Source organism: Apus apus, chromosome 17, assembly GCF_020740795.1.
Source record: "Apus apus isolate bApuApu2 chromosome 17, bApuApu2.pri.cur, whole genome shotgun sequence".
NCBI classification, from domain to species: Eukaryota; Metazoa; Chordata; class Aves; order Apodiformes; family Apodidae; genus Apus; species Apus apus.
The window spans coordinates 7,684,361-7,708,797 of NC_067298.1; the positions used below are offsets into that span (position 1 = coordinate 7,684,361).

Below are 24,437 nucleotides of genomic sequence, written 5' to 3' on the forward strand. Positions count from 1 at the left end.
CTCAAACATTTAATCTTTCTATTGTTGTTTCATAACCTAAGTATGGAATTGGCAGGCAAACGCATTAAGGAGTATAAAGCATTCAGGTACTGAGGAGTGGGGACCATGTAAGTAGCTAAAATTAATAGATGCTGTCATTTATAATTGCTGAGAGTTTGAGCACCAGAGTGAGTACGGTGGGAAGGTCTGAGCTCTTCAGAGCTAATTGTCTGATCTCTGATCCATACAGGTAGAGCTGTCTGGGGGCCCATTGCGTGGAGATGAGCCAGGCTAGAAAGGTCTGCCCTGCAGACAGGGCTGCAGACCAGGCACCTGGGGAGCAGGGATGCAAGTACAGGATGCAGAGGATTTGTAAGGAAATGGTCAAGTGGGCAGTGGTGTCAGTGCCCTTCTTCTAGCTTTGTGTTTCAATCCATGCAGAAAGAAATATTTCTTGTGGACACAGTTCCAGAAATGAGTGGATGAAAAACATTTTAGGGAGCAATTCTATCACAAGAAAGGGTGGAGAAGTGGGCCTGGTTACAATTTTAGAGAACAAAAGAAAATGAGAAGCAAGCAGGGGGAAATGTTAACTCAAAAGAGGAATGTATGGTAGGCCTTCTGTGAAATTAAATATTTTTTTGGCAAATTCTGCGAAATTACTGCAGAACAAGTATCTAAGGGAGATGGGGATGTGAGTGTGCATGTAGTACCTCAGGAAACAAGGTTCATGCTTCCCACCAGCAGGAGGGATCTCATCATGAGCTGAAAAGTTATCTATATGGGAAGACCTTTGACATATTGATCATGGTAGGAAAAGAAATTCTTGGAGGTTTTTCCTTCCAGCTCTTCACAACAAACGGTTCAAATAATTCTTTATACTCTTCTACTGCATTAAATACTTCAGTAAGAAATTTCTACCTTGCTGACATTGGTGCATTGGTTCCCCAGTGATAGCTGTGGTGGAAACTCCAGTACAAATAAGCTGAAATTTCCAGTTTGCCTACAGGACATGTGCTGTCTGTTAGAGTGAGCACGCACAATGCATCCCAAACTGTTCTCTGCTTTTGGAAGTACCAGTGGGATTCCTGCCATGTGTCAAATGGACCTTTTAGACATAATGATGTAGCTGCATGGTCTTGCAAATGCCAGTGCTCCGGCTCCCTGGGTAAAAGGTACTGCAGAAAACTGTTTGACAAAAACATCAGTGTGGAGATGCAGCCAAAGCAGTAAGTATATTTTGAAGTTTACAGCTGTTCTGAGCACAAATTCAGAGATATTTACCTTAAGTTTCAGAGGAGCAACCAACAATAATTTCACCCTGCTCCATCCTGATGCACGGGATGTACCTGCTGCAATTTGTTTTTTTATTATTATTATTTTTTAAAATGCATTAATTTGATGTGAGTTAATGTTTTTCTAGGTTGCTTTGTCAAGCGTTTAATGTTATTGCTAAAATTATGGCAACATTTGCTGTCCCTTGTACGAGATGACAATCAGTTTTTTACTTCATGTTCCACATATGCTCAGTTTAAGTAACAATTGTAGAGCAATCAACTAGTTCCTTCAGTTACCTTAGCATCACACAACTTTTTTTAAACTAACAACTTAGGAAAATAGTGGATTTTCTGTTTAGAGGAAAGAGGAGTAAAATCAACCCAGCAAAAGCTATAAGCCAAATTAAGAACACAAAGGTGTAGAATGTTTTACCTTTAAAAACCAGACAGAGCAAAATGTGTCACTATTGTTATTTTTACCCTGAGAAGGCACCCAGTGCTACAATATACTAAATGGTGCTGTGTACACTGCTCACTGGAAAACAGCTAAACATCCATGAGTCATTTATTTAATCATTTCTGAGTTTTTATGCCAAGCAACTGCCTTTTAATTTGCTACCACCAACCTGAAACATCTGTCAATTTTTTCCCCATGAATTAATAACTCTGTAATTAAAATCCAGCAGAGACCTAGCTGAGACTCCTGGTTAATTAGGCCAGGAGATAGCCATGTGAGCAGCATGGCATTACAGGAGAAGGCTTAGATGGGAATCAGGGCTCTGTGGGTGACACAGAGTTACCAGTCCATGAGTTAACTGTGAAGCTTTTAGGTATTTGTTCCAGTAGCCAGTACATCTATTTGTGGGCAGTCAAATATTTTATCAGGACATGGTGCCTGAGAACTGTTTTCTTTAAATGTGTATTTTTAAAGGATCTGGTCCTGGCTGTTGCTGTTCTCCAAATACTATGAAAATGAGGAGAAGCAGTGCTGAACTCAGCTCTTGCCTGGAGCTGCTTTGCACTTCAAGTGGCAGTGGGAGTGTCATGAAGAGAAAAATTCCTTCCTGGTAAAGGTCAAACCTGCTGCTAATCTGCAAAGGCTGAGGATTATAGTTTCTTCCAGAATGGCTTTCTACACTGATAATTGCAATGGTGTCAAAATAATCAAGATGGTTCCTGGTACTGAAAATATCAGCTGTTTTAAAACAGCAGACAAAAGTATTTTCTGTTTTATCATTTCAGCACACCTACAGATTCAAACATCTGCCTTGAAGACCTCATCACTTGTCAAGTAATTTTTTAATTTTAAAAAGTGCATCAATTAATATCACAGCATTTTTCAAGCTTGCTCACTGAAGAGCAAAGAAATTCATATTGCAGCTCAGAGTGAGGTAGGGAAGATTTTTGTAACAAACTTCAATAATTTGAATAAAAATGTAAACTAAACTTATAGCAGACAGTAATGTACACAATGTGTGTTCTGAATGTCCTGCTGTGTACCACAGAGGAAGAAAGTGCCATGATCACTCAAAAGGCATTCCTGATTTGTTTATACAACTGTGTTTTACTGCTGTCCAAATTCACAAAGGATCCCCTAGAAAACAAACTTCTTTCAACAGTCTCTAACGTAAAGAGATATTCAGCATAAATGTCACCTTAAATGTGAACCAGTTATTTGCCATTTTCCTTTGCAGAAAAGATAGAAAAATTGTCAAGTTCTCATTCTAGTTTGATGTAAATCTGAATTACTGAGTTCATACCTTATTTCCCATTTTCAGCTTGCTCTTAATGCAGCAGTATATATACAGCAGTTGCATCCCACTCATGGGAAAACTATCTGCAATTCCTGTAGTTTAAGATTCAGGGAGTTTTTTTATTTCTTTATAAGCTTTCCTCTGAGATTCCAGCAGAGGATTCTGCCTTCTAGTGGATAAAATATATCTAATAATTCATCTCATACAGGAAAGTTGGGTCAAGACTCACAATATTTTGCAGTATAATGATGAGTTCATCATTTCTTTATAAATCTAGAATCCATTGGAGAAAAATATGCCTCTGGAGAGAAGCTGGGTGAACTGGATGATGCATCTTTGTCTCTGAGAAGGTGAACTTGAGAAGAGGCTTGGGTAAGTTTCCTAAATATACAACAGAATATTTATCTCCAGCCTTGATCCAGGGAAAAAGGATTGTTTAGTGAAAGGAAAGGGAGAAGAGGCAAGAAAGCTTTGGATTAATACCACATTGTGAGAGTAGCATCCTAGGGGGAGGCAATATGTACTATCTTTTTTGAAAAAGGTGTGAATAGATGTAAAAATACTGAACATTTATTTTTGAAAGAATTTACACTCAATCAGCCTTAGGTAAAATTAGGTGGATGTATTTTTAGTTTAAATTAGCTGTGATCCCAGTAATGTGTTACTAAAAGGAATGTTTTTTTCACTTTGAATACTTAGTGTTTTAGAAAGAGGAGAAATACAGATTTGTCCCACTTCTCAGGGAAGTGCCAGGGCAGTGACAATGTGCTGGAGCTGTGTGGCCCAGGAAGTGCAACACAGGCTGAGAGTGAGAAAACCTGCCTGTCATCCACTTGTCAGCCCTGAAAAATCACATCCCTCCCCCTCTGCTGCCTTCTGAGAGCTTTGCATTGCATACACCCAGCTATTTTTTTCTACGTTTCAAATGACAAAAAAAAGCGTTATGATGCCAAAGAGCTGCAGCTGAACCACCCTGTGCCTGTGAGAAAACCCGATATGGCTGAGAAGGTGTCTCCTTTGCCGTAACCCACCCCTCACTTGGAGTGGCCCCCGCAGGACCGAGGCCATTCCTTGGGCAAGGTTGCCCTCTGCAGGGCCCCTGGGCCTCTTTCCTGCTCCGGCAAATGAAACCTGCTGCTCACAGAACGGGGACTGGATTTTAAAAAAAAAATAAAATATTAATTACTTAAATAGATATCTGGGGAGAGCTCTTTATTCTTAGTTATACTGGGATCTAAACATTAATTTAATTTGCCCGAATAGCTCCAGATGAGGTTATCTGTTCTCTGAAGGCAACGAGCTAATGGAGATGATGCAGAAGGGATTTGATTTCGCCCTCTAGCTGTTTGTTCTAGTTGAGCTACCAGCACAGGCTATAGCCAGCATCTGGTCTAACGAGCTACTGGGAGAATCCTGCTGTTTGTATCTTTGTTGTACCGGATAACAAGGAGGAATCACACTGAAACAGACTTCTGCCAAAGACTATGCCAGTAAATACAGCTCCTGGGAGATGGAGGAGGGAATACTTTGCAACTCCTCACCTAATCTCTGCTGAATAATGATCTTCTAAGAATCTCTCTCATTTTCAAACTACACAAAAAATCATCACCGTGTTTTTTAATTTTCCTATAACAACAGTGGGTACAAACCAGTATCATCAATCAGTGTATAAATATGAAAGCTGTTGAAGTATTTCACTCAATGTGTTGTATGTGATCCCTTGAAAACAGGACCAAAGAGTAAATTAGGTAAAGGTGTGATTTTAAAAAACCTAAATTAAAGATATCTAACTCTGAACTTTAAAATCAGCAAAACTAGATTGAAAAAAAATTCTGCATAGCTACAGCAATTAGAGATGTGAAATTTTTATTTGCAATTGACATCATAACATCAACAAACCTCTAGTACAAATAAAATTGACAAGCCTGCTAATGCTGGTGTGTTAGCTCAAGAGGCAGACATAAACTATGCCACTAAACACTCTTGTTTCAAAACGTTTTGCAGAGAGATATTATTTACCCTCTTCCTTCATTCTTTTGTAAACGTATTGTGCGTGCTGGCAAAAGATGGAAAATGTCCCTTAATGGTAATGATGAAGTAGAATACTGTATCTACTATAATAGATAGTAAAATTGCAAGGAGTGCAATTCTGAGACTCTTCAATCACCAACTCATAAATACCAAGGACTCCAGTCCAGAGCAGGCTGAGGAGTCAGGCAGGCTTGTTTCAAGCAGAACCTGAAGCCCACTAGGAGATCATAGATCTAGACCAGTAGCTGATTTCATTGACTAACTTTAATCAGTAAATTCCAATGACCAAAGGAAAAAAAAAAAAAAAAGGCTTAATCAGGTTGTTTTCTCCTGAGTAGCTCGATAAAATATGCTCTCTGAAACAGTGTCTGCCTCACATTGCAGGTTTAACAAGGGCTAATTTAAATAGGCCCTTATTTCAGTGTTAAAGAGCAAAGGAATTAACACTTATGTTTTAAGGATGCCTTTCAAAATTCTGCAACCAAGAATAAAGAAAAAAAATTCTGTTTTGACAGATGCTGTCTGGCTTATAACCAAATGAGAAGACTAACTAAAGTGTGGAAAATTGAGATGTGTTCATTAGAAACAGTCTCAAAGGGAACCTCCCCAAGCTGTATGATGAACTTCACCCATTTGCTGTAGAAAGAGTAAGAAAAAGGCTCAGCTCCTACACTGACGGTACATAATCAACTTGTCTAAATGTTCTTGCAATAACTTGTTTTTTTTTTGAGACTTGCAGGCACACGAAAACGGATGCTCTGTTAAAGCCATCCGGTAGATGGGGCCACAGAGTTATCCGGAATGCAAAAGCAAGTAAAATGAGTTCAGGCGAGGAAGAGCACTCGTAATCAGTGCAAATACAGCTTTGTTAATTCATGATATTCTAATGGCAGGCAAATAATTGATTTGGGTATATCATGTTCTGACTGTATGACTGATTAAGCTGTACTCAAATCCTAGTTAATATGATTCTGTATTTGTTTGATACTGAAATAATTACAAATCTCAGTCAACACAAATAACAGCTGAAGCTTTAATTTCAATTCATGCCATGTTCGTTCCTGAGTGTTGTGCAGGTCTGAGATACAGTCAGACTTGTGATGAAGTGACACAATGGAAGGCATTGATAGTAATTGTAGCAAGAATCTTTCCACATGTGGAAACGTGTTTGTGGCAACAGGAACGTGTTAGTGGTTCCTGCATAATACAAAGGATGATCTTATGAATGTAACTTACATGCCCTGTTGTTTGTGGGTTTTTTCCCCTCCTGCTTCTGTGCATCTGTTCCTGTTAGATCTGTGAAACAGACAAGAACTCAGGGGGTTGAGAAAACGTGTGACCATTGCAGGAGCAGTGGTCAGCAGTGGCTGCTGAAGTGTGCAGCACGGTGTAGGACTCGCTGCCTGTGTTTGCAGTCTGCTTTTAAAATCAGCGAATTGTTCCCAATTTAAGCAGCAAATTGCATCAGGTATCAGTTTGAAAGTGTATATAATGTTCTGCTGCACTTGAAAAGCCTGGTTTTCTGTGGTCTGATACCTGAAGTGAAAGTTTTAATACTTATATCATAAAGCTGATCCTTTAAGGTCAGTTCTGCTATAAAAAGTTCTTCAAAATACCTTTAAAAAAACAAGTTATCATCAGTCTTCCATGCCACTGAACTCCATAGAGGCGAGTCCTGCAAGGCAGGTATTTTTTTCCCTGTTTCCAGTGAAGTTAACATAGGTTTCCAAGTCACAGGTGTCAAGAGGCAGGTTAGAGTCCCTGCGTAGGTTCGATCCAGATGATTCTGAGCTTTGCCAAGTTTCTCGTGGTTCCAGCTGTTAGCTGGGGGATCCCGCCTCACGTTAAACACGGGTCAAGGAGCAGGAAAAGAGGGACGTGGCCGCGTGATCCCGCGTGGGAGTCAGCGGAGTGCTTTGGGTCCGGCACGGAGGTGCCGGGGAGCGAGGCTGCCCCGCTCCTGAGGCACAGTGCTGAGGCTGCCCCGCGTCAGCGCCGGCCCGTGCCCCTGTCCCCGCCGGGGACAGAACGGGAGAGGCCCCGCAGGTGCCCGCGGGGGCGGTGCTGCCGGCCCGGCCCGCCCGGGATCTCTTGCGAGGAGCCGCGGCGGCACCTGGAGGCGGCTCCGCCCCGGCCCCGGGAGGGGAGCGGCCGGATCCGGCGGGACGGGCCGGGGCTGCCGCCCCTCAGAGGCCGCGGCAGTCTGCTGGCAGCGGCCATGGCTTTCGGGAAGGCTCCGAAGGACCCTTTTGCCACCGCCGTGGGCAGCCTGGTGGGTGAGTACCAAGGGGGAGCCGCGTCCCGCCCTGCCCCGCCGGAGGGGAGCCGGGGCCGCCGTTCCCGCCCCGGCCGCGAGAGCCGCGGCGGGACAGGACAGGACAGGACGGTGCCTCCCCGCAACTCCCGGCGGGGCTGGGGTCCCCGGCCGGCTTTACGGTGGCTCCTCTTGGCCTTTCAGAGCGGGCGACGTTCGGGGCGCTGGAGACGGAGGAGTGGGGACAGTTCATGCACATCTGCGACGTGATCAACGCGACGGAGGAGGGGTGAGCGGGGCTGCGGGCCGGGGAGGGGGCATCCCGGGCCAGCAGTGCCCTCACCTGCACCCTTCTCCTGTGGGCAGTGAGAACAGCCGGGTTTTCGTCTCAGAAGTAGCTCCGGCGTTGCTCGAGGGCAGGGCCAATCACGCAGGTGGGGTCCGACGCATCTGTAAAGGTACCCAAACCGACACGGCAGCCGGGAGCAGGGATCTTCGGTTCCTACAGAAGAGTTTTGCTTGTCTCGGTGCTTCATGCTGAGCCGTCGGGACTTGCAGGGATTAGACTTGTAGGCCCTTCTGCACAGACAAGCGCTGGAGAGAGGGGTTAGTGTAGTTTTCTTATCTGAGCCCAACACATCTCATCCAAGCTGTCCTGCTGGCCAAGCTAAGCGGGTATCCCCGTGCTCTGGGTAACCTCACCTGGAAAAAGACCTCGAGCATTTGTTTTTCTACAACACTATTTAAAAACCTGTGGTTTTAACTTCATCAGAGTCCCCCTCTGTGCAGGCTCTTGGGCAGCCTGCACCGCAGCAGGAGGGAAGCACTGGCTGCCTTTCTGTTCAGCAGGATCCATCGTGTCAACACGAGTTCCCAGGGCAGAGGTGTCCTCTTGCACCAAACAGTCACATCTTGGTTTGCTCAGTCACTTGCTAGTTTTTCCATCCTTGTTTCCACCTGTAAAAGGGGGAGAAGGAAATGTGTTCTGATACAAGATCTGCTTCATCCTTGCATTGTAAGAGCTCACTGCTTGCAGTGGTGTATTTTAACACCAGCTGGAGAGCTTTCTCTAGGAGAATGAGGTACGTGTTAGTTTAGGCACAAATATCTTCTTTTATATTAGTTTTTCCTTCCTTTTGTTTTTTTGGATCCCACACTCTCACCCATGGCTCTTAGAGCTTGGAAGGTCAGTAATAACCCCCCTCTGGTCATTGCCATAAGCAACAGCACACTGTAACCATCAGCCTTAGTTTTTATGTGGAGTTTCTACGCAATAGGGCTTTAAAAATAAACTATTTCCTCTTGTGCATAGTTCATGCTTACAGAGGAGCTCCTTATAACTTCCTCCTAGGCAACTACTACTAGTCATAATCTGTAACAGGATACTAGGAACAGCAGAACTGCTGTATCTAATTAGGCAAATGGTTATTTTAATGCAATATCCAGCTCCTGACCAGAGTATTTCCAGATGCTTCAGTGAAAGAAGCAAGAAGCAGGAGTGGAATAGTAGTAGTACAACTTTCTGGCTGGAAGGGAAAGTTTTCTTCTCAGCTTTCATCTGTCACTTGATGCACTATTGCTATGACTAGGTATGACACAGGATTAATAAAAATAGAGAAAGATTTGCTTTTTTTTTCTGATTAAGTACAACAACATTTCAAACTGAAAAATGCTGTAATGGTAAGTACCCATTTAATTTCATTGGCTTTTGAAATCTTTTCAACACAGATTTTTTTTTTTTTTTTTTCTTATTGAAACATTGTATTTATGCCTATTGCTCCATCTTACCTTCTAGAGAGATCCTGAAGGGACTTCAGGACATGCTGTTTTTGTTGATCCTGAACATTGAGCTGACCCTAATAATTGTACACTATAGATAGCCCATAGTAATCAGGCAAAACTGTTTACCACATGTGAGAGGCTTGATACCATCTTCCACCCTTTTCCTTTTACATAGATAGTTAAAAGATAAGGGGTGTATATATAGAAATCAAAATGACTGGGCCAGAAATGTCACTATCTCTGAGGTGGAATGGGTTGTCCACCCATACATGGTAATTACTCAGATGAGTTAGAAGCATCCTGCAATTACAAAATTGGAAGTTAGCCAAGACTCCCCTACTCCTCACAGCTCTCCCAAGAGAATTTTTTTTCATTGCGTCATACATGAAAAATAGGTACCACTTGATACAGCTGGCAATTGTTCTTCCCTTTCATGGCAATAAAAGCTAGATAAGTAAATCTGTTGTACAATAATGAAATAATATCATTTTGGAGGAGGCTTTGCAGAGGAAGAATAACTTTATTTCTTTGCAAAAGTCTCTGGAGTAACACACAGGCTGCAGTAACAAACCTGATTCACTGCTTTGTTGCTCTAGCTCCGTGCTGAAGTGACTTTGCTGAAATCAATGAGGCAATTGCTCTCGTTTTATGTGGGTGTAAATACAGGGATGAATTTGATGCCGTATCTCAGGCTGGTATTTTTTGCTCTTGGATGAAGTTACAAACTAGAAAAAACAGTCTAACTTTGCTGGTAACTTCTACTGAATTTCTTGTCACAGGCCTAAAGATGCAGTTAAAGCGCTGAAGAAAAAACTTTCAAAAAACTGTAACCATAAGGAGATCAGGCTGACCCTGTCTGTAAGTACAGCTATATTTATATTAATTAGACACTAAGAAGGAAAACATCTTAAACGATAAGGTGGCATGTAAATTATCAGTGACACAACTCTGCAGGATGTTTTCTGTCTTTGTGTGTACAGCACTACCACGGTGCAGATCAGATGATCTGCTGGAGTTCCAGAGAGTCCCAGGTGACACAAATTTATTGTTGCAGTTTTGGTTGTTTTGTTCAGCCAGTGTGGTGTCAAAGAAGCACAGTTCTTATTTACTCCAGTGACTGTCCCTCTGTGAGTGCCCCACCTGTTTGTAAAAGATACAGAGGTGGGGACATTACATAAAAGGTACATTTGACCATTCTGTTAGTCACCTTGTGGTACTGATCTTAGTTAAACTAAGTGTGGTGTGCAGTGTGGTGGAATGTGCAATACCTGTTCTGGCAAGGTAAGTGTTACCTCCTGTAAATGAGAAACATGAATGAAAGGGTAACAGTGGTCAGTTATGCAAGGGAGCAAGACACAGGATAAGCCACATAAGATTCAGGTGTTATGACTAAAGGTTGGAGTGGGTGGGAATATCCTCATTTGAGGCAACCTAGTCTCCAGGATCTGACAGTTTCTGAACTATCTCAGATTTTGGGGAAGGGTTGTGATTTCAGTCAATTTAGCTGGAGTATGTTAACATAGTTCTCTATTTTCCACTACCCTGATAATGTAGGCAGTAGCAGAAAGTTCCTAACACTGTTGTGAGTCCAGAGTTCCCCACTTGAAGTCCTCTTGATAAACAGTAGTGCAGCTGTGAGAAGAGTCATTCAGTTCATATTGTAAGTTGGGGTTTGTCTTTCGTTATTTGTCTAGAAGTATTTTCTTCAGTTTCCTATTTTGAGGTTGTAGAGGCCTGTCTGCGTTATACTCTGAGTACTATTACTCACAGGTTTGGTATTTATTTTGCAAAATCATTATCTATATTAATATGTGCTGAGAAGTGATTAAGGAAGATAGGTGATTGATAGTGTCAAATTGTAGGTCACTTAGTAATTGCTCAAGTGTCTCCTGACAACTGAGAGTTGCAGATAAATGTGTTAAACATACCGATGTATGCCTTCAGCTCATTCCATTTCCGAACTTCTTTCCTGGCTTCCTCCTTCACTGTCTCATGAGTCACCTTTTTGTGTGTTCTCTGTTTGCATAACAAAAACACTCCGGTTACCGCTGTAATTGCAATCCCTCTATCAGATCTGCTTTCTTTCTCCTACAGTCTTTGTGCACCTAGGTCCTTTTCTTTATATCTGACACAGCTGGAGTTATGATAACAAAGTGCTTAGATTTAGGAGCCTTTCTTTAGTTATTTACTCTGCAGATATCCCCAAGGTGACATTATAGTTCAGCTCTTAAGAACATAAAAGGGGGAGAAGGATCTTGTTTCGGATGTATCCAAGGAAGAGCATGATCCTGTTAACTTGGTAGCTTGTTGTGTTTCTGCACAGATGGAGTGTGTACCAGGTTTCAGTTGTGCTTGTAGTTCAGCACTTTCTCACAGTCTCCTGGCTGTTCCAAGGCCCTTGCTCCATGTCTGTTCTCACCCACTCACGTGTACACGTGTAGCTGTGCCTGCCAGGCAGTCGCTTCCTTTTGGCCCTGCTTGTTTTCTGACAGCAGGTTTCTTCTCCCTGTGTTCATTAATCCTTTGTTTGCTTATTTATTTAAATAGGTGCCAGTCTTTCACTCTCCTCTCCTCCTGCTCTTATGTTCCTCTCCCCTCCTTGTTCTTATGCAAGACCTCCCTTTCTTTCCTTTTCCTCTACCCCTGGATCCTTTCCTTCTTCTGGTTTCTACCAGTACTGCCATCAGTTTAGCATCTGTGAAATCTTTCCTTTGATGACCTAATTGCTGACCATGTATGACTTTTTAATTCCTTTGTTCCCACATCAGTCTTTCTGTATGCTATGTCTTCTCTTTCAGATTCTTGATTGCCTTAATGAAATTGTTCCTATTTCCCATTTTGAAATGCTTAGATTGGAACACAAATTATTGCAATTGGAGAACCAGAAATAATATCCAGTTCCTAAAACACAACTTCTGCTATGCAACTCTTACCTCTTAAAATTCTTTTTCTGCTGAATTTCTACAAAAATAAGGGTTCTTTTTTTATGAACTGTAAGTTATTGCTTGGGTTTCCTTCAGTAAATGTGAGCTTTTGATATTCTAAATCAAATTGTGTCTCTTACCTGTATTAGATACAACTAAGAAGGCAACAGATCTACAAATCATTTATCTTTAGAAATGTGTTTTGATGCACTTTCATTTACTGAACCTAGAAATTCTGCAATTTAATCTTTCTTATGAAACTGCTTAAGGACTTTATTCCCAGAGAATGCACACAAACTGAAACATGAAATTCTTCATCTGAAGTAGCTCACCTGCATGTGTTAGCCCTGATTGTAATTGAGACCTGTTAAATCTCAACAGTATCTTCCTCCTTCTGGCTCATAGCAGCTTATTTGTTTACTTGGAGGAAGCAGGGTGAGTACCAGCTGTATGATGTGCTGGCTGTGGCTTTGCTTCACGTACTCTGGTCTACTGGAGTGACCTGGTGCTTGTGAAGTCACATGGATCAAGGTGTGTGCATGTCGGGCCACGACGTTGCTTCCTGCACAGTCTCTGATAAAGCCATCAGGTTGGCAGTGGTGATTTCACAATCAGAGTGAGGAGGATTAGAACTTTTAGGCAGGAGTCCAACTAAGTGTGTATGTGTTATTTGACTCCTTATTACTAATGGACTTTGGATAGGTAAGCTCTGTTTCTGTTGTGAACGTTGAGATACCAGTTCAGTTGTCTCTGTAGGTCTCCCTTGGTTTTGTAAAGCATTTACTGCAGTGCTCCAGGTCTGATGCCTGTAGGCTCTTAGGAACAGAACAGCCCATGGGGAAGCAGTGCATTGAGTGTGTCCCTCTCTGTACCTGTGTCCATGCACACACTCTTACATACAAATCAGTGGGCAGAAACTGAAGTTGGAATTATTGCTTCATTTCTGCATTACATGGTTGGAAAATATTATAAAGAAAGTAATTGTTTGCCTTTAAATTTTGGTGTTTGTTTTTGTGCCTTAGGCTTTTTCTGGTTTTTCTTTTAATATTCTGTAAGTTTTCAGATGTAATAAAATAAAATAATTAAAATTAGCATGGCAAATGTGGCCTTCAGATTTTCATTTTTAAATTAACATTTCACAAAGCAGAGGATATAAAAACCAAAACCAGCTCCTCTATCAAAAAAGGCCCTGTCCATTTTATTACACTTTATGGTATATATGAACAAAGAGGAAAAGAAAAGTAGTGGGAGCTAGAGAAATCTGTATTTCAGTGCTTTATATAGAAAACATTTGAAAAATTCAAGACTTCTGAAAAATGCATATTTTTGAAATGCAGAATCTTAAGTCTACAAAGCCACTAGACTGTAGCAGGAAATGTAGCTGACTTTGTTATTGCCACCAACTTCTACCCTTTTTTGTTTCTGCCCTGCAGTTTATTTTTGCCTCTGTTCAGATGCCTTTTATAATTTTAGGTTTGTGTTGCTATCATGTGAACCAAAGGGCTTGGTTTGTGCTATTTGCCTTCCTTTTTGCTCAGTGCCAGTCACTTTCCAGCTGGATGTCTGGTACCAGCCAGCCTGGAACACAGCAGCCCTGTCAATTCCAACAGTTCTCAGGTCCTGCCTGTCGTTTAGAGGAAGTTTAATGGTTTGGTTGAAGTTAATTTGCTAGTTCTGTCATAAATTCCTTCAGATTCTATTTGGCTGTGGTTGAACAGTGCTTGACTTGGCCACTTTGGATCTGTTCATTCTAATGGAACTGCTTGGGAAGGTGAAGTCCTACTTGCAGTGATAAGTAACCTTATTGATACTCTAATGAAAGGTGTTATTAGCATGAAAGTGGCTTGTTCATGAATGGTCCAGTTAAAAACAATTGAGTCAAATTCTTCTTTTTCCTCCACCAGCTTAGTTTTGCACTGAGTGGGCTGTGCTGGCATAGTTGAATGGAGACTCTAGCCCATGAGTTCAGTACTTTCATTCAGAGGGTCAATACTCAGCCCCTTAAGTAGGGAATTAGTACTAGGGTAGCATACCAAGTTTCCCATGCACTGGGCTGAAAGTGTTTAACACAGACCATCTTTGAAGTGCTGCACAGGCAAATGACTTGGTTCATTAGCATATGCTTCATCTACTCTTTCAAATGAAAAATAATGACTCGAGCCAAGATTTTTTTGTAATTGTGTCTCAGTTAGTTTTTTGCACAGCAGCCTGCCAGTGCCTCTTTGTTCTACCCTGTTTTCATTTCAGCAATATATTTTCTTCTGGTTTTAAACCTCCTCTCCCAGGAGTTCCTGATTGCACTGGGAGAAAAATCCCCAAGTCCTGAGGCAAGAAAATGAGTTACTAAAATTATTTCACCTAAGTTAAATATAGTCTACTCTGAATAAAAAAGTGTATTTAACCTACTTTTCTCTAGATTACAGTAACGTCCTTTAGAAAACTGTGTATCCTTTTGAGCATATATCTTGTCTGTTGTAAGATTCAGGGGAAGTTTTGTCCTGAGAATGATGATATTTTTCAAACTTTTGTTGATTTCTACCCTTAGCTTTTGCCTTTCCATCTTCCCTCTTTAAATTGGGAGGGAAAGTAAGGATACAGTTGAAGAGCAAAAAGCACAAGTGACTGTTTTTCTTTACATGGGGCATTGAAGTCCTGTGGTTGGTCTCCAGATTTGAGCCAGGCAAGATGAGTCCTGTTCCTGACTCTGCTCCTGATCTGACCGATCCAAGTTTCCTATCAGGACTTGTCTTGGCCCAATTTCAGGGGACTAGGATGCAGTGACAGTTTTTTATATCTCTTCTGTATAATGGGAATTGTAATCAGCCATCTCCAAGTGTACAAGTATTATGTCATTATCACCTACCGCTGTATTTGATAGGGCAGACACGTTGCTTGCAGGGATCCTACTCTGAGCATTCCAAGCAGAGTTTTGGAAGTAGCCTTCTTTTGTCAAGATGAATCTGACAATTGGAACAGTTCAGCTATTCTGTTTCAAATCAATGTGACCTTTAAAACGCATGGAGAAATTGTACTCTGAGTTGTTGAATTTGTTCTTTTCTGTTTTTTCATTAGTCTCTCACTTACAGGGCAGATGAGAAGAGAGGCACTTAGTAATGTTATTTTCATCTCTTGTAGACCTCTTAAGGATCTGTCAGACCAGGGTGCCTATGTGCTAGGCAGTGAATTAATTCTATTACTGAATCTGTGCAAGTCATTTTTTAAACTATGGACAGATTCCATGCTGTTAAGGTACCAGGTCTTCAGTAACTGCTATGACATGGAAACAAGTGTGATCATATTTCTTTATTAAAAATACTGTAACTCTGGCTAACACATTGTATTGTGTAGTGTGTAGGTGTAACTGCACACAGTGAGCTACTTTTCCCCTGTAATAACCTCATCAGGCATTTTGGTGAGATAGCTGGCAAGAATCTAACCATATCCAATGTGCTATTCCCCATAACACCTTGGAACAAATTAAACAGAAGGAAACAAAATCAGTCAAGTTGTGTTTTTTTTCCCTAGTATCTGTGTAACAGAAGCTTTTTGTGTGTGCAGCTGCTTGACATGTGTATGGAGAATTGTGGCCCAAGATTCCAGTCTTTAGTTGTGAAGAAAGATTTCTGTAAAGACAGGCTGGTGAAACTGCTGAACCCAAGGTATAATCTGCCCATCGACATGCAGGAGAAAATCTTGACCTTTATCATGGTAAGTCTAAAGTAAACAGTAAGTGTTTGTGTCTCTGCTATGTGATAAACATTTAATAATGCAGCATTGACATACTCATGGGAACCTCTTCCTAAAGCAGACTTGATTCTTGCTGCTCCTGCTTCATGCAGGAGTAGCATGGACTGGATGTCAAAGGGAGAGAACTGGAAAACTGTCAGCCTCCACCTGTGACATTCCCGTGGCAGTCTGTGTGTGCTCCCTCTGTGGTCACACTGAGCAAGTGGGATGAGAGGTACCTGGACCTTTCGTGGCTCCTGCTGCTTCGAGTGGAGTTATCTGGAGTGGATGAAGGGGACGACCTGCCTTGAGGACTTCATGTTTTAGAAGCGCTTGTCTGACCTGCTGACTGTCCCTTTCTGTGACTGCTATTGTCCCTTTCTGTGACTGCTATTGTCCCTTTCTGTGACTGCTATTGTCCCTGTTTTTTCAAAACTAGACGTGGGCCCGGGGCTTCCAGGGAATGGTGGATGTCAGCGAAGTGAAAGAAGTTTATCTGGAACTGCTTAAGAAAGGAGTGGAGTTTCCATCTTCTGACACCAGCAGAGGGGGACCTAAGGTGGGCATACACAAGGACACTTCATTGACCATGGTTAATGTCCAGGGGAGGTTTAGACTAGACGTTAGGAAAAACTATTTCATGTAAAGGGTTGTCACACATTGGAACATGGTGCCCAGGGGGGTGGTTGAGTCACCGTCCCTGGATGTGTTTAAAAGTCATCTAAATGTTGCACTTGGGAATATGGCTTAATGCTGGACTTGGCAGAGTAGGGTTAATGGTTGGACTTGATGATTTTGAAGGTCTCTTCCAACCTAAGTGATTCTGTGATTGTAAATCAGAAACAGGATGAGTTAATTGTTTGAGCTCAGTAGACAAAGAAGGTGTGTTTGTTTTGGTTTTTATTTAAATGCTCCAGGGCAGAATATGACCAACCTACTTAAGCACGTTAGCAGGCATCAGTTTCAGTTACAACAGCTAAGATAACAAATAAACATAGCCCTTATAATAGTTTAGTTTAGTTTGTTTCAAAGCACAGATCAGTGGACAGCTCTCAAAAAGGAAGCATCTCCCTGTTGAGGCTTTTAAAGTCTTTAAAAGATGTTGGCACACTGTTAACTTCAAAATGAATGAGAGCCAAATGCTCCAAACTTGTCAACTTCTGAAAGCCTCAACAAAAATGAGTAAGATTTTAATGAAAACATGTGCTCCTCTTTAGGATTCGACCAAAAGAGGTAGGAATCTGCAAGAAAATATTATTGTCTCTGTATCTCTCCAGCTGTTTGCACAGTCTGTACACAATAAATGTTATTTAAGATATGTCATAGATCTCATTGTGTAGCATCTAGGACATTAAGTGTGGCTTGAGCATTGGACATCAGCTGAAAATACAGTAAGTATTTTAAAGTTATTCTCTCTGGATTTTTTTTTTTTTTCCTGTTAGAAGATTTTTCAGAAGAGCTTTGGGAGTGTGGAAGCCAGCCACCACTGGCTGGAGCCTTGCAATTGGAAAATTAGATGCCTGCAATCAGTGCAGACAGAAAAAAAATCATTTATCCTAAGTTTGATTTCATAATTGAATAGTGGAGTGCACAAAAGCTTATGTATTTAAAGGTTGTTTGGAGAAGCTGTGTGGAGAAGGCTCTCTAGATAATTTTTTTCACTAAGTACAGTAGACACAGGTCTGTCTTCTGTGTGTATCTGCCAATTAAAATCAGTGCCAAACCTGTTGATCTCAACAACAGCCAACCTGAACACAATTTTTAGCTCAGCCTGTAGGTAGTGAAGGACTTGAAATGTGTTGTCTTGTGTAGGACAGGTTTTGAATTTCTTTTTTTTTTTTTGTAATAGCAGTTCAAATGCAGTACCAGTGAAGATTTCTGCAGACAAAGCTTTCCAGCTTTTCAATCCGGAAGGCCTTTGTACTTGATCTTCTGTAGAGTCAGACTTAAGCCCCAACTTTTCCACTGCTTCCAAGTGTTCTAAACTATCCTTCATTGTAAAATTGCAGTGTGGCACTTTGAGAAGGATTCTGGCTTAGGAGCCAAAGAGCTATCCTGTTTTCAGCTGTTCCCACTTTATCCTATGATGGAGTGTACTTCCAAACTCATTTAAAAGATCCCTGAATTCCTAGCTTCATTTCATTACAAAGTAGCCATAAGATTTATTCTTGTAAATAGACCTTGCTTAACAAATTACCTGAGAGCATTGATTATGAGAAAGCGAGTGCCCAGCCTGGCAAAGATGTTTTGTAGCTCCCTCCTCTGGATCTCTGCTTCAATCCTTTTGTCAAACCCAAGGTCTGCGCTTTTGTCTTTTCACAGACTTCATCTCAGCCTTGTACAAAGTCATCACCATCTTCTGCTAGTCCTGCAAAACGTTCTTTACTGCCTCTTCCCACTGGCCCAACATTATTGTTGACTGCTGAGCAGGTACAGTGCTACAGGATCAGAGGGTCCACTTGAAATGCACTGGTAATGTGTGATTTTGACAACCTGGGTGGATAGACCACTAGAAAGGACCATCAGTTCAAGTGGCATAGTTCTGTATTCCTGGTTTTAGGTTCATTCTCCTGAAGATGTTTTATATGGAGGTGTGCCAAAGCAAAGCAGGCAGAGTTGAATTAAATAAATGCCAGACTGTACCCCCACCAGAAAGTGGGATAATTTACTCAAGCATGACGTCCTACAATGTTGTTTTGCAAATTAATAAAAGTTACTTCAAATATAACTGAGAAAGCCAAATCTACTTTTGCTTGTTTGAAGAGATTATTCTAAAAAGCAGAAAAGAAAGGGCACTTCACTTCCATTCCTGCTTGGCCTGGAGGTAACTAAAAAGAGTAACAGTAACATCAGTGAGAGGGATTAACTGTAAGGAAAATGAGTAGTACTATCAGACTTGGATCTTTGTTGGGTTGCACATATAAGAGCTGAGCTAATTCAATTAATTTTCATGGTATGTTACCTGAGTTAAATAGTACCAGTTAGGCCTGTATTACACCTGATGGGGAAGAAAGCCCATATTAGACATAAGAATTATTCTGCTCTCTCTGTTCACCTACACAATATTCTGTCTTGTTGAACAGATTGGGAAACTGTACAGTGAACTGGATATGGCAAAAATGAATGTGAGAGTCATGTCATCAATATTAAAAGAAAATGCTCCTGGCTCTGAAAATCCAGATGATATGAATCTTCTACAGGTATGCAATAGTTCATTGGTAGGGGCTATTGGTTTGGTCAAAGTTGATTTTTAAATGTGTTTTATACTTCTGTGTAACATCTGGATTCAAATTGCCAAATGGAATCCAACAACAGGTTTCTGTCTCTGGTTTTGCTCAGCTTTCTCTTGTTTCCTTCCCCGACATCTAGATAATCAGGAAAGGACAATATAGCTTGCAATGCAAATTTAATCTCTAGGGAATTCCAAGGGCAAAAGAATTTCATAATGGAGCGTTCTCTGTTAAGCATGTTCTGTCAAACAGCCCTGAGAACATTCCAGTTGAATGCAGTTGCCTTGTGGGAAAATAAATGGTGACACAGTGTGTCTCTCTCATATTTGTCCTGGAGTTTTCAGTGCTCTCTTTGTTATTACCAGTACCTTCCAGGCAGGCTGAAAGCCAGTGAAGGACACAAAGTGTTGGTTTTATGTGCGTGACTTCAAAGACTGGGGGTTTGCTGTGCCATGGATCAATCCATGTCCTCTTCAAGTGTAGCCTGGAGGAAGTGTATTGTGATCCTACAGTTGAGATTTGCCAGTAAGCATGCAGACATTCTTCCTTCTGTGATGTCATTTCTTCTTCTTGCCCATGCTGTATTTTTCTATTTTAGAAATTAAAAATGCTGCATTGCTTCAGCATTTCAGTAGTGACCTACAGCAATGGATGTTCTTCTGTTCCATGTTGTCTGCAAGAATGTAAAAAGCTTTTATCACATCCTTCTGTTTCTAAACTTCCCTCCAAAATTGTATGAGAAGGAAGCATTTTTGGTCATTCATCAGCATTAAGTGTGTTGAAGAACTGATCTAAGTTTTGGAAGCCTTTGGTGTGCTTCTCTTGCCTAGTGGAGAAATTTCCCTTTGCAAGAAACCCTCGTTGGGTGCTGTTGGGTTGCCTTCAAGGTTGAGCTGTTCAGCTGTGTCCACTGATTCACAACTGGAGGTGGGATAGGCAAAGGTAGCAGTAGTTTGCTACTGTCTCTCATCTTTAATGACAGACAGCACTGCTGGTCTGAGGGAACCAGGCAGGAGACAGACACAATTTCCAGTGGTTTATCCCCTCCCTGGAAATTCCTTGCATCTCCAACACCATTTCTTTTGCAGAGAGCTGTGGAGCTGTAAGTCCAAGGAGGAAAGGCCTGTGAAGCAAGGATCTGAGCTGAGTAAACTTAAACACAGGCAAAGCAAACTGCTGTTGCAGTAGATTGCAGAGGGCTTGCTTAAGCCTGCACTCTTAAGTGGAGGTAGTTCCAGCAGTGGACACCATCCAGGCAGCTGGTCTGTGGCTGCTCTGTGATCAGTGCTTTCTTTGCTGTAGTGTTTCTGCCACCAGGGAGGTTGCCACGGTGCAAACTAACAGTGATGATTTAACCAGTGAAAGATACCCCAGGTAGGAGAGTACACTGGCTCAGTATACTTGGCCACCTTTGTCTAGACCATGACAAGGTAAGCATTTCTGGTTGTGAAACAAGAAAAGTATGTCTTTATTTTCCTGTCTCCTACTGTGGCTCTTCTGCATGTGGGTGCACAGATTAGGTTGCCCACAGTAAACCAGTGGATTCCTATTGACCCTCCCAGTAATAAAATTGTTAGCAAAAGCTTGAGGACAGGGTGTGGAGCTCCCATTTGTGGGGGAGTGACTGAAAACTCATTCCTTCTATGTTAATTTCACTGTTGCTCTTTCTGTTCTTTTCCCCTGTGCACTGAGCGGTATAAACCATCAAGCATGGCCAGCCTGTTTCTTTAACAACACTTAATGTTCCCTTTTATTCGTGGCTCTACCTGGATTGCTTGGATTAGGTTTTTGTTGTCAGAGAAAAAAGTCCCTGTGTAAAAGTGTTACTCGTTTAGGCTTTAAGTGGGTTGCAGACTCTCTTTTCAGTTCTTCTGAGTATCTGGAGTCTCAATAAAAAAAAAGCAAACCAACAACAACCCTGCAACAGGGTGGAGTCAGTGCAACATATTTTCAGTTCTGTAGCTTCATTAGTGGCTCCTCCCTTCCTCTGCCCTGTTTTGGATAAGGTTTAAGATAGCAGATCTTGCTTGAAGTGTTGTGCTGACCAGTAACAGGAGTTAAAGAATAGCTAAAATTCAGCTTCAACAGAAAATACTTTGTAGTGGGTGGACATAGTTGATGGACATGCAGGAATTTGCATCCAGATTGTGAGCTGGTAAGAATTAGCACAAATTGATTGGTATCATTGGTGATTATTACACCAGCTGGTTGTCCATCATTGTAAAACTCTGGTTTTCAAAATGTAAGACTGCATGTAATATTGTGGCTAGCAGCAAAACCTAGCAAGTCCATGCTTGAAATGAGTGTGTCAGTCTCCTCTGTGGAGCACTGATACTTAGAAAGGAGCCTATATAATAAAGGCTGTTATCATAGAGTAATAAGAAATACACATTTCTTAAATGCAGATCAGGTAGTAAAGTTTGGAGAGGTTTTAATTTAATTACAGACATTAAACTGAACACATTTTTGTGTGTTTTATCCTGGGCTATGAAGACACAGTACTGGAAGGTACAGTGCTCTGTAATCGTTATGCAGATTTGGCAGAGGGGTGCAATGTTTCATTTTACAGAAATGAAACTATTTATTTACATGAAGTATATGATTTTTTGAGCAAAAGTCATCACTTTGAGAAGAATACCAGGGCAATTTCTGTATACCAGAGGAATTTTCCCTTTCCAATGTTTTTTTCCCCTAAGCAGAGCCTGTAAGCACTTGCAAATGCACTGTGGGGGGGGGGAAATGTTGGCTGAGTTGGAAGTTCCTGTTGCTAAAGAATTTGTTTCTTTGAACATGCAAAATGTGCAGTGGAGAGGAATACAAATAAGCTGTTTTCCATTTCAACTGGCAATAATGCAAAATTCTGCTTAATAAACTCTCATAATTATCAGCTGATTCTGCTAGGTTTGTGTTACTTTCTCAAAGAGTGCATGGATGAAGTGCTTCCAAACTTCCCCACTTAGAGGTATAGTTGGAGCTGCAAGAGACTGGCATCAGGGCACTTCTGTCCTTCAGACTGTCTTTTCTTCAAGCAGACATTGAACAGGATCACATCCGTCACATCCATGCAAAGTGTCCTGCTCAGTTTAATCAGCCTCAAACAAGACTGAATCAAGTTTTCTCTCTGTCACCTAGAGGGGTCTTGGTCATTTTGAAATTTGTAATTTAGACTTGAGAGACAGATCTTTAGAAATAAAGGTGGGTCAAGAGCGGTCTGGTAGGGGTAGAAGTTCTAGCTGTGATAGTTGGAGTTGTCAGCCTGCCTTGCAGAGACCAAAGACATGAAAATTATGCTGTTTGCAATGTTTGGTATGCATGCAGTTTGTATAAATTAAGGAACGTCCCTCGTGAGACTGCAAGTGCTCAAGGATCTTATCATTCTTCCTGAACTGATGAACTGGGAGAATGCAGTTACAATTTGTGTGTTTTGTCTTCCCCTGCCTCGGGCAGAAACTGTATAAGACCTGTCGGATGATGCAGGAGAGGATCATGGAACTGTTGGTGGCAGTGGAGAATGAAGATGTGATAGTAGAGCTAATTCAAGTAAATGAAGATCTGAACAATGTCCTCCTGGGGCATGAAAGGTAAGTACAGGGCCTCTCTCATCACATTTGGTATCCTGACCGAATGAACACACTTAATGGACACAGGTGGTCCCTACATCTAATGTTGGTTCTCCACAAGGAGACAGATTTTGTCCTTAAATCCAGAAAAGAAACATGATTGCAAGAGAGAAAATGAGGTATTTGCTAAAGCACTTCAGAAATTGTTTGTAACAGTAGCTAGAAAACCATTAGAATGGGTTAAAATAAGTTAGAAGCATGGATGGGGAAATCAGATGGAGGCACGTAAACAAAAATCACTTTGGAATTTGAAATCCCTTTTTGGTAGTGAACAGTGTCATCAATCTGCTACAAACCCTTTGGTACTGGTGATGGTCCTTATCTCTGTTAGGTGCATATGCTTGCAGAACAGGGTACTTGTTCTACTTTCTAAACAACTTTGACAGCTTTACTGCAGAAATCAGCCATGGAAGAGCATTCTGCCTCATTGCGTGTGTGAGAGAGTCTCTTGCTTTTCTCAGCTGGATTGAAACATGCTGCTCTATTTGTCTTACAGCAGAAAATGTTTCTTTCTTTCACACATGGAAGCACTGCAGTGCTTGCCTTGATGTCCTGTGCATTGTCTATTATGTCATTGCTAGCATGAGTAGTTGCTAACAACCTGAAAATCATTTTAGACTCAAAATTCCAGTATCATCCCCCAAAATATGACAGGGGGTGTTCTCATGGAGAGTGTTATGATTTAATAGGAACTAGCCTTCTGTCTTAAGTATCTTATCTCCTCCATGGCTAAGAAATGTTGTAGAAATCATTATGCATCAAGTACAATGGTTCATGACTAAATTTAGCAGATTTAGAGATTTTAGTAATCTATTCTTTTTAAGCCTTTTCTGAATGCTGCCCTGAAAATACCACTAATTATTCTAGGAGTCAAGGCACAAATTTTGGGCCTAATCTTGACAACATTTTGTTTATCCTTAAATCTTACATCTACAGCAGTGTTGGTGTATTTTACAGTAACTACCTTGAAAGAATTGTGCTCACCTTTGCTTTGCCAAGTTTTTCATTGAAGTAAAGCAAAGATAGAATTCTGTTCAACTTCTGTAAATCCACTGGAGCCAGGTGTGTGCTTACATTTTTGCTATGACTGGTGAGTACTGGCAAGACCAAGAACCTCCTGAGCTACTCTGGTGGGTGTAATTCAACAAATTCCTTATGAAAGACTCACCTGGTGATTGAAGGAGGGATTAATTGGCCATTGTGAAACTGGACAGAAAACTGCTACATTTTAGTACTGTAATGTTACAGTTTATATGTAGTGAGTCTTCCTGGGTGCAGATTCATTGCATTTCAGAGTTGGTAAGTATTAAAAGGTATTTAGTTAATGTTTATTTCAGAATATTTGTTCTTTTTAACTGCATCTGAACAATGAGATTCGTAAAGGGCAAACTGATTTTAACTAGCCACATCTGTTTCATACCATGTTCATTGTCTGAAGACAAGTCGTGCTGCATTCTCTGATTCTGCTTATTAACATGGAGTCCAAATTAAATCAGGAGCCATCACCATTGTGCAATCAACTGGCCTCCTGTATATAACGATGACTCCCTCTAGTGGCTCTACCAACTCTTTGGATCTTCCTCTTGTTTCAGATAAATATTTGTGTTCTGCAGTTGGAAAAGTTTTTTTACCTCTTCCTCCCTGCCCTCTTTGTGGGCCCCACCTGCATGGTAACCCAGAACAGCACATGCAGTTGTGCATGTCCACACCACGTAGGGCTCTTCTGAAATGGGTGAATTTATGGGTGCTGAATATTCCTTAACTGGGTCTGCCGTGGACCCCGCGTAGCACTGTTTTGACTCAGTACATAAATATTTATGCAGATGGATTTTTTTGTTTCCTTTTAAAAAAAAACCAAAC

General features: G+C 41.3%; 1 protein-coding gene across 1 annotated transcript in view; it reads left to right on the forward strand.

Annotated features, from left to right (window-relative positions):
• The window catches only part of TOM1L1 (target of myb1 like 1 membrane trafficking protein), a 484,861-nt gene that overhangs the window by 453,530 nt on the left and 6,894 nt on the right, over positions 1-24,437 (forward strand). The window contains exons 7-16 of the mRNA XM_051634947.1: positions 2,499-2,647; positions 3,288-3,382; positions 5,557-7,317; positions 7,500-7,584; positions 9,857-9,935; positions 15,560-15,709; positions 16,167-16,286; positions 18,050-18,157; positions 18,811-18,927; positions 22,405-22,538. Of these exons, the coding sequence (XP_051490907.1) occupies positions 6,822-7,317; positions 7,500-7,584; positions 9,857-9,935; positions 15,560-15,709; positions 16,167-16,286; positions 18,050-18,157; positions 18,811-18,927; positions 22,405-22,538 (1,289 nt within the window). The 5' untranslated portion in view covers positions 2,499-2,647; positions 3,288-3,382; positions 5,557-6,821. The remainder of the gene's footprint in view (positions 1-2,498; positions 2,648-3,287; positions 3,383-5,556; positions 7,318-7,499; positions 7,585-9,856; positions 9,936-15,559; positions 15,710-16,166; positions 16,287-18,049; positions 18,158-18,810; positions 18,928-22,404; positions 22,539-24,437) is intronic.